The sequence below is a fragment of the Sabethes cyaneus genome, chromosome 1 (assembly GCF_943734655.1).
Source record: "Sabethes cyaneus chromosome 1, idSabCyanKW18_F2, whole genome shotgun sequence".
NCBI lineage: Eukaryota > Metazoa > Arthropoda > Insecta > Diptera > Culicidae > Sabethes > Sabethes cyaneus.
This window is the reverse complement of record NC_071353.1, coordinates 62,467,186-62,477,863: the sequence shown is the minus strand read 5'-3', so window position 1 is coordinate 62,477,863 and position 10,678 is coordinate 62,467,186. Positions and strand designations below refer to the sequence as shown.

The following is a 10,678-nucleotide window of genomic DNA, read 5'->3' as shown; positions in this document are numbered from 1 at the left end:
AATACTTAATGCTTAATAGAATATTTTGCTCCATGCGAATCAATGCGTAAAAGATTTTCCGATCGATCAATGCAAATATTAAAAATTGTCCGGGAAATCGCTGATTTCTTAACATTCAAAACCAGGGGTGACATTGCGATTCTTGTTTCGAGTGATTTTGGTTCGTTTCGACCACGTTAAACAAATGGGCGAAACGAACCAAAATCACTCGAAACGAGAACCGCAATGTCACCCCAGACCATCATTTGGATTCACCTATAAAATGACCAGGTAGTGATACATCACTTCTATGTATTAAAAGAACTTTTTTTCTACTTGAACTGTTGAGTTCGATTGATTTGCATTTACTTCGCTTTTGTGGTCACCTTTTTCATTTACACACTGTCATGAGCTATCGTGCTCGACAACAATAACAACTTCTTTCACTGTATCAGCAATTGCCTGGACCGCATGTTACCAATAGTAAACTGTTTGCAATTAGTCTGTTCTATACTTCAATAAGCTTGCTCTGTTGTCTTGTTATTACTATTATAATCTTCAGTAGTTTTTTTCACTGCTAGTCTATAAATACACAACTCACTTGTCGGTTTCTAAACCGTTATAGTAATTGTTTATAACGAGCTGATGAGTTTATTAAAGAACTCTGAAAATGTTGGTTTATGTTGTCGTTTGTCGCAGCTTTTTATTAATTAAAGCTTTTGTTCAAAGGGTTGTCCCTTAAGTTGTGTTATGGTAATGAGGTTGCAGTATGTTGTTTTTTATGTTGTACTATTTATTTTTTGTATAGGGATCCAGAAGACTTTAGCAGTTGAGAAACTTCAATATGCTCTTGTCTACAGCCTAATGACGCTCCTGGTTTGACTAATCAACATAAAAATCATTTGTTATAAAATTATTTCGGAGATTTCCGTTATGAATCGAAATATAAAATTTTGTATTATTGCATTTCCATCTAATTTTAAGTAGCCTTCTATACTATAACAAATAAAACATGCTCCATCAGATGATGAGGTGACTTTGTATTTCTACACATTTATTCATAATAAACGCTAAGCTACGAATTGGAAAAAATATAATATATAAACATGTAAACTGAAATTCTTGTCAGTTACCGATTCCATGTATCAATATGCATAACAAGTAAAGTATTCGATATAAACAAGATGTTCTGATACAGCTCGCGATGGGAAACTCAAATTACGGAACGTGTTCGATGAATTGAAATACATTTTTTGCAGGACTCCTTACAATTGAAGCAGAAAATGTGAAAACCGTATCTCAAAGTTGCATAGTTTAAATTTGTTTCCGTCGTTGGGTGGTGAATTGATGAATGAATGAAAATGTAAATAAATCTATAGTGTACTGTTTAGCAAATAAAACATGAGATTAAATTATGGGGGCATAGGACTTTCAACACTTTGCTTTTTGTCTCATTGAAAATAATTTTGTTGCATTTTAAACATTGCTCTTTAGACTAATACTAACAATTTTGTTGGCATATCGGCATTCTTCCCTCCCCTGTGGATTCTTTTCTGATCATTTGAAAAACAAAAATTCTGTACTCTGGATTGGCGCTCGGGGATTTACCGAAATAAAAAATTCCAACCGACATGAAAGTATGTTAAATTATCTCGTGTTTGACGCATCCTTTTTATTATTTATAACGCATAACAAAATGGCGTACATTCAAACATAAACGTCAGTTTTTAATTTTAAACTTTTGGAAAAAATACAATTTCAATATCGAAAAGAAAAAGCCTTGAGACCAAAGGTGTCGCGAATAGAAAAAGCCAATGAGTTGCTTGAACCGTTGGCGTTGTTGACATATTTATGTTAGCGACTTTGAAAACTGGCTTTCGAAAAGACGGCGTTGAAATTTATATTCACTGTGCAATCGTTCCAGACATGCGCGGTACAAATAACTGTAACTTTGTCAATTTTTGGAATTGCTATGCTAAAATATGCTAAAATAGTTCAACTTTCGAAACAAACAAACAATAACAAATTGATTTTTGTAATTGAAAAAGCACTATGCTCCCTTAACCCTTTATAAGGCAGTGGCAACTATATTGCTACCAACGAAAAATATTGTTTTCACTTTTCTAACAATATCGTTTTAGCATATTATGTACTCAATATGTTCTGATAGCCTTTGGCAACATTCTCAATGTTTTTAAATTGCTGAATTTGTAAAAATGATAATTTACGAACCACTTTTATGAAAACAAATCTTGGTTTTTGAGTGTCAACAGTAAATTTGGTTTAAATTCGTAGAAAACCCATTAAATTGGAAACTTTTTGGATGGTAATATTCAGTTTACGGCGTTTTGTGATAGATTAAGCGGATTTATCCAAAAACTTAGAACCAATATTCAAGAACATGTTTTTTGGGCTTACCGAGCTGCGGCTATTGCCACCAACGTTTTACACCAGACAGGCAGCGGCAACTATGTTGCCACCAATGTTTTGCTCTAAACGGGCAGTGGCAACCATATTGCCACCAACGTTTTGCACCAGACGCGGGCAATGGCAACTATATTGCCACCAAGTTTTTCAGCAATTTTCTCAACAAAAAGAATATAAATGGCTTCTACCGAATGTTAACATTATGTTTCGCTGAAGTTTGTGTTAGTGCCACGCGTAGTTGCCACGGCCTTATAAAGGGTTAAACAATGACTATTTCCGGCTGTAAACCACAGCATACCTTGAGTAAATCCGGGAAACTGTAAACTTTTGAATGAAAAACTAATATAAAGAAATACAAGAAAATTCTAATCACCTAATGTCTTCTAACATGCTAATATGTTCATAAAACATGACGATCTGGTTGCGTAAATCTAATTGTTCCAAACCACAGGTTCATTGTACAACTAAAAGGGATTCCTAAATGTCACAAGATGGACATGAAAAGCACTGGGGCGTATGAAAGGAGTATGTCCTGTTAGTGCAGTTCCACGTGATATATGACGTGGGTTTGCATGTACGAGTGAGTAATGTATATGATTGTGTTATCAGAGATCACCGAACAACCACCGAATGCACAACACCGGCTGGGGAGACCTACTATTTATCGCGATACCGATTCTAGCATTTCCACAAACAATTTATTCATTGTAACATTACCTTCAATATGAACATTAGTCCAAAACTTACGAATTATGTAATCGGCTTGACGTAATGAAGGCAGCAACAGCAGCAGCTGCTGTTGATGTGATACTGCTTGGTTGTGTCTGAAAATAAAAATGATTTCTTCATTGAAAAACATTTCAATCGAGAATGCTCCACTTCACTGTCTTTTGATAAAGAATTTTTACAGAAACGATTCAAATCATCATATGTGATGGTTGCATTACATTCTCACACTGCCCGCGAACGCATGATTGTCCCAATGTAACCTTTGTTATATACAGGGATCAGCAATTATTGCAATTTAGATTCAATTATTATTATTTTAGAATTTCTCTCGTCAAACAATATCGATATTGCTAATAGAGGCAATGAACCAACATTCATTAATGCTAGGAAGTCTTGGACCTGGCCCTGTGCAGTCCAGTAATTTCAGAGAAAATACAGAACTGGCACGTGTCGGACGAAGCATCGCTGTCTGATCATAGGCACATTATTTTTGAATGGGTGGGTGGCCTAGTGTCACATGTCACAGGATCTCGACATGCGATCCTAGGAAAACCAACTGGGATCAGTATGCGCTTGAGCTCGAAACGAAAAACCTCACTACAAGAATTAGGTCGGTTCAACAACTTGAGTCGGCCTCAAAGGTCTTAAACCAAACAATAGTCTCTGCTTATAACAGTAATTGTCCACTTAAAAGGGTTACTTCAACTAGGAATGTTCCCTGGTGGAACAGAAGGCTCGAACGGCTTCGCAAAATGGCGCGAAAACTGTTCAATAGAGCAAAGATTACTTCGGACTGGACTCAATATAGGAGAGCTCTAACCGAATATAGCAAAGAACTAAGACGATCAAAAAGGAAATCTTGGGTACACAATTGTGAAAGCATTGAAAGTACTCCAATTGTGGCAAGACTTAACAAGACTCTTGCTAAGGATCATTCGAACGGACTCGGTACTCTCAAGAAAGATGACGGTTCGTTCACAAAATCTCCGACTGAAGTACTAGACTTAATGACGGGGACTCACTTTCCGGGATCTTCCTCAGTTCATGCTGCTGCCAGCTCGGACTCTGATTGTGACATAGGATGTTCTCAAAGAAACTCTTCGGGATCTGAGAGAACAAAAGAGATTGCAACCAGAGTCGCAGGGATGGCTTTCACTAGGGCTAGGATGGAAAACGCAGTGAGATCCTTTCAACCTTTTAAATCGGCAGTTGCAGATGGGATTTTCCCAGCGCAGATTCAAAATGGAGAATCAGCGCTAATTCCATCTCTAATCGAGATTTTTAAGGCAAGTCTGATACTAAATCATATTCCGTCTACATGGAGATTGGTAAAAGTTGTATTTATACCAAAACCAGGAAAACGTGGCAAATCACATCCAAAAGCCTTCAGACCAATTAGTTTATCATCAGTATTGTTGAAAATTATGGAGAAGGTATTATATGAATACATTAAGTCTGAATACATGATCAGATATCCATTATCGAAACACCAGTTTGCTTACCAAGCTGGGAAATCTACAATCACAGCACTACACACGCTCGTGACAAAAATTGAAAAGTCTCTTTCAACGAAAGAAACAGCATTAGGCGCGTTTCTCGACATCGAAGGGGCGTTTGATAATGCTTCTTATTTATCAATGGTAAATGCGATGAAGAAAAGACAGTTTGATAACTGTATAGTCGAATGGATCCACAGTATGCTCACACATAGGCAAATCACCTCGGAGCTAGGAGGGCTCTCAACAACGGTGACTGCAACCAAAGGTTGCCCACAAGGAGGGGTACTTTCACCCCTTCTTTGGTCATTAGTAGTTGATGATCTTCTGATAAGCTTAGAGGCAAAAGGTTTCGAAGTTGTGGGCTTTGCTGATGATTTAGTCATCATGGTTCGTGGAAAATTCGACGACGTGATATCGGATAGAATGCAAAGGGCCTTAAACCTTACACTATCTTGGTGTAGTAAAGAAGGCCTGGGCATTAATCCTTCAAAAACAACCATTGTTCCTTTCACTAGGAAGAGAAAACTGAAGTTACAGTCTCTGCACCTTGGGAAAGAAGAAATTAAATGTAGCGTCTCAGTTAAATATCTGGGAGTAATCCTAGACGCTAAATTATCTTGGAACGCACACTTAGATTCAATAATCAGCAAGGCAAACACTGCCCTATGGGTATGTTCAAAAATGGTGGGAAAAACATGGGGCCTCAAACTAAAAATGGTGTTGTGGGTCTACACCGCCATTGTGAGACCTAGGATAGCTTATGCTTCGTTGGTATGGTGGCCAAAAACTTCAGAAGCCACGGCTATTAAAAAGTTAAACAAACTTCAACGATTAGCATGCATGGCCATAACCGGAGCAATGAAAAGCACACCTTCGAAGGCTCTAGAAGCTATTCTCCACCTGCTACCTCTGAATCAACACGTTCAGTTAGAGGCTAAGAAAAGCGCCCTAACACTTAAACGATGGAAAACAATACTCGACGGGGATAAAATCGGACACTTGAGTATCCTGAAACTTCTACCTGTTGGCCCAGTTGCGGAAATGAACAGTGATTGGATGGAAGCTAGAACCAACTACGACATCCCATACACGGTGAACGAACCATCACGTTCGGTCTGGGACGAGGGGGGACCTAGCGTCCGCAGTGGTTCAATCAAGTTCTATACCGATCAAAGATGGGAGTCAAAACGGATGCTGGAGTGTACGGCCCCAGAACTAGAATATCTATAGCAATGGGAGATTGGCCAAGAGTTTTCCAGGCTGAGATATCAGCTATAATAGAATGTGCAAACGTCTGTCTCAAAAGGAAATACAGACATGCCAATATCTGCATTTTCTCTGACAGTCAAGCGGCACTAAAAGCGCTTAAAGCTTTTAAGTGTTTCTCAAAACTTGTCTGGGACAGCATTTGTCTCTTACGGCAACTGAGCCGGTAAACTCGGTAAACCTGTACTGGGTCCCTGGTCATTGCGGAATAGATGGAAATGAAGTCGCAGACGAACTAGCCAGATGTGGTTCTAACTCTCCATTCACAGGTCCGGATCCATTCTGCGGTATCTCGGACTGTGTGATGAAGAGTGGGTTGAAACAATGGGAGAGCCGAATGATTATGGCCAATTGGATGGCTGTACAGTCGCTCAAACAATCAAAGAAATTTATAATGCCTAGTATTAAGGTTACTTAGAAGCTGCTGAGTCTCAAAAAGAGAGACCTCAGCACGTTTGCCGGTCTGGTGACAGGACATTGCCCGAGTAAATATCATCTTCGGAATCTCGGTTTCGTGCAAGATGATATTTGTCGCCTGTGCAATACCGAGAGCGAAACCTCGGAACACTTACTCTGTAATTGTGGAGCACTAATAGGACGCAGACTGCAGTATCTCAAAAAGGCCCTACTAGAGCCTAGGGAGATCTGGTTTGCGTCGCCGATCAGGACTATAAGGTTTATAAACCAAGTCATCCCTGATTGGCACCTGTCTCGCTCCAGCTACCAGCCTACCACTTCTTCAATAAGTGATAGGTAAGCCTGAAGCGTACAGCAAAAGAAACAATGGGGCATACCACAATAGTTCAAAATAATGGACGCAGTGGTGAGAGTACCCAACAGAAGAAGATGAAGTAAGTTTTTGGCGACCTGCGGTAAGACGTAGTCCTACGGCAATAAAAATATTATTGTTCGAAACATTCTGTAACCGCAAACTTTTTTCATGAACACACTTAGGGCAATATTTTTTCGTCATTTAAAGTATGTATGCAGAAACTGACCGACATTTAAGCATATTTTTGGAAGTAAAATATTTTGTGTTGCCAAAATCGAGGCATGGCAAATTCGAACCATGCTAAATTCGAAATCCCACTGTACTGCAATCCAACCATTTATATAAATTTACTTTTATAAAAAGAATTGAATAATATCTTAGATTTATTAAAGAATATAAATACGCCATTCTTCGCAGATTCAGTCAAGTGACGGCAAGAGGGATTACTAACCTGTCAGTGTTCGTAAAGCGTTTCCCTTAGGTACACGTTTGACTATGTAATCTGTCACAAACACTTGTGTAAAATGAGAAGGCGACACAAAAATTATGATAGTCTACTAACCCCTGCCACCAGTAGATAGTGCTGATGGCATACTTTTTACTCATTTATCAGAAAATCAAAGACTGGCATATCTAGTTCCAATTTTTTGAAACGGTAGTTATTTTACAATTGACGAAGGGACGGTAGAATGAAGGACAAAGAGTGGAAAGGTGAGAGGGGGGAGGGTGTTATTAGTAGCTACGCTTAACAAGTAGTCGTTATGACTTCTACCTTTTGTCCAATGCTGGAAGGTGCATGGGTCGAACCAAGCTATAATCAAGGTGAGTTAAAATAGGTGATCCAGTTTTCACAGTTTGTAGAACAGAAGTGTGCGAAGCGATTGGTTAGCAACCATCGATGTTGTTTATACACATTCAACAGTTTCCGCTTTGAAAATTTCGGTGATCGTCAAGGGTAACCCAGCGGGGGTGATAAATAAATTTAATCATCAGAAAGCCTCTCCTGACTAACCTTGGCTATAATCTGAGATTATAACCGGATTCGAACCCACAACACCCAGCAGGGCAAGGGGCTCGCTGGTACTAATGTACCTTTGAATCATAGAGGCGCTTGACTGTTTCGTATATCTAGTTCCTTTAACAATCTAAGATAAAATGAATGTTTTAGTAAATTTTTTATGTATAAATTTTGATGTCATTTAAAGCCCATTAACACAATCACTACGCTCACCTCACTTCACTCACGGGCCCTATTCATAGAGTCGGCCTCACCTCACTGTACAATTCCCATTCAAGTTTTACAGTCAGACTTTCAGAATCGCAAATTGTGCACTCATCTTAAAAATCTTTGGTGAGATAACGGTGAAAATATGTTAATGTTTAGTTTATTATGGTTCAACATTTTAGTATCACTTAGGCCAAAACTTTTAATAGATGCCATATTTATATAGAAAATACCATTAGATTCTTTAAGAATAATAAAAAAACAAGCACATATTTACAGAAGATAGCAAAAAGTTTGCTACAATACGAATTTTGATACTTACATTTTTTAATTTTTCATTATGCAAACATTATTTTTATAAATAATGCATGATTGATGAAAGATATTAGGTCATAGAGAACAAACGTGTAAATTTTAACCCGAATCGGAAAAGATCGATTAGATTTTTGTTTGATTGTTTATGTTTTCGTCATCTGTGGTATAGAACTAGCCAAAACATTACTGAAATCAATTTTTTCATTAACTTTTAGCAAGCAAATTTTGAATCGTTTGTTTGGTTGCAGGCAAATTTTAAATTGATTGTTGACAATAATCAGTCTGAATAACTATTAGTTTTCATAATAAATCATAAATTCAGTCTTGCCCAAAACTTGGTTGGATCTATCTATTCAGAAAATCGTTCTTAAAGGCTACAAACAGATTTTGAGTAGAAAATTTGTCCTATTTTGGCTAGGCACAAATCTTCCACATGATTGTGAGGAACGTACTGCTCGAACCAAAGATGCTGATACCTATTTTGGCTACTTGCAACCAATAATTAAAATATTCACAGAGACCAGGGATGATTCCTCCTCAGAATAAAAAAAGAGAAGAGAAAAATTCACTCTTTAATCAGTTGCGATTTACGCTGCTCCGTTTTGCTTTAATTTTTCTCTTTTTTAGTGATCACGATTGCTCAGCAACCTGCACAGTGTTCTTCTCATTGAAGAGTAAACTGAGCACTTTTTGGCTGCCCATAATAAATGACCCCAGGAAAACGAAGCAGAAACGTCTTTAGATTAAATATAATATAAACAAGTCAGAGGTATATTACCGTATCAGCAGAACACAATCGTTCAGGGCGTACAGAATGCTGTCACGGATCTTTTTCAAGGCGCTGTAGTTATCCAGTCGTATATCACAATTTGATAATGATAACGCTTTTAGCAGATAATACTCTTCTTTCGTCGCTGAGATCTTTTCCAATCGTTGAGTAATTTGTGCCAGCTAAAATAAAAATATGAAAATATTTTTATCATAAAATTTATTAAGAAATAAAGAATAATGCATTAACTTACATGATTGTACAGATCTAAAGCACCGCACTCTTTTGCGGTTCGCTCATCTAACCAAAAATCAGTGGCGAAATAAAGTCGACCGGAGAATGGGATTGATCGATGTGCTAGCATAAGGGTCAGCAGTTCCGCCCAGCTCACCTGTAACAGTCGCATCTGGTCATTCAGCGGGAGGTCAGTGAAGCCCGGTATTTGCTTTGCCCAACCGATCACGCCAACTAATTCCTTATCATATATATCACTTAAAACGCTAAGCATCTCCTGAGCGTCGGCTCCCATGGTCATCCGAGAATCAGACGCTTTGCCTTCTCCCTCGTGTTCGCTACTATTATTGCTTCCATTGCTGTTCATCAGGTCGAATCCGTGTCCGATGGTAAGTGGATCCGGCTCAAATGACGATAATACTTCCAATATTTTTATATCCTCTAACGATTGGGGTGTGTACTGAAGATTCGATTGACTCAACTGAAGTTGGTAGGGATTGGCGCAAGGATTTCGGCGATATTTCTGACGGCCACCACGTACCCTATCCAGACGCACTCCTTCTTTTAGCATTCCCATTTGAAGACACTTGCGAAATCGACAAGCTTGGCATGCTTTTCTCCGTCGTTTGTTTATTTCACAATCATTGCTAGCTGGACAAGTGTACTCAATATTGCCTGTAATTAAAAAGCTCTTATTTAGTATGTCCTGTTGTAGTAAATGATAAGTTCATTCTTTCGTTCACCTTGGATGGTTCTTTTAAAAAATGCTTTACATGCTTCACAACTCGCAACGCCGTAATGAAATCCACTGGCAACGTCGCCACAAACCAGACATAATCGACGAGGAATTTCTTCCTTTATCGCATCCTGATTTGTGCTATCACTTCCGAAATCTCCAATGACTGAGGTAGTTGAGCTGCAAAACTGTCTATCTGGTGATCCAGGAGAATGTGGTCCACCACTTCGACCACCGTGTAATTCCGTCAACAGGCTAATTTCATTATTGCTACTAGATTTGTATTCCATCTAAAAAGGAAAAAAAAAGTCAACTAATATTTAGAACACTCGCAGACAAAAATCTGTAATTTTCAAATTAAGAGTACTAATTATAAATGCTGCACTCAAAACTTTAGAAGCTATTGTTCCAGTATTAGACATACAAAAATCCGATTTTTTTCATGTCAATAAAAATGAAAGCATTGAATGAGGATATAGGTGCTCACTTTTGTGCTTTGGGTTCCACTATAGAGGAGATTACTCTGGGACATACTACCAGCCGATGATGGTGACGGACTGCAGCAAGAGGTCTCGATCAGTTCCTGTTTAATTCGAGCTGGCGTACCGTCGCCTGCCATCATTGAGACCTGTAATTATACAAATCAAAAACAATAATTAATAAATTTAGAAGGACTCATTCATTGTAGTATTACAAATGTGCAGTATTCCGAAGAAGGTGATCGGGC

General features: G+C 38.3%; 1 protein-coding gene across 4 annotated transcripts in view; it reads right to left on the bottom strand.

Moving 5' to 3' along the window:
- Window positions 1-320: 320 nt before the first annotated feature.
- LOC128733871 (steroid hormone receptor ERR2) overlaps window positions 321-10,678 on the bottom strand; it is a 69,221-nt gene continuing 58,863 nt past the window's right edge. For all 4 annotated transcript variants that reach the window (XM_053827727.1, XM_053827734.1, XM_053827718.1 and 1 more), the window contains 5 exons: window positions 10,439-10,579; window positions 9,959-10,241; window positions 9,235-9,890; window positions 8,991-9,163; window positions 321-3,230 (listed from right to left, as the gene is read on the bottom strand). In XM_053827727.1, the coding sequence (XP_053683702.1) occupies window positions 3,068-3,230; window positions 8,991-9,163; window positions 9,235-9,890; window positions 9,959-10,241; window positions 10,439-10,573 (1,410 nt within the window). In that variant the 5' untranslated portion in view covers window positions 10,574-10,579 and the 3' untranslated portion in view covers window positions 321-3,067. The remainder of the gene's footprint in view (window positions 3,231-8,990; window positions 9,164-9,234; window positions 9,891-9,958; window positions 10,242-10,438; window positions 10,580-10,678) is intronic.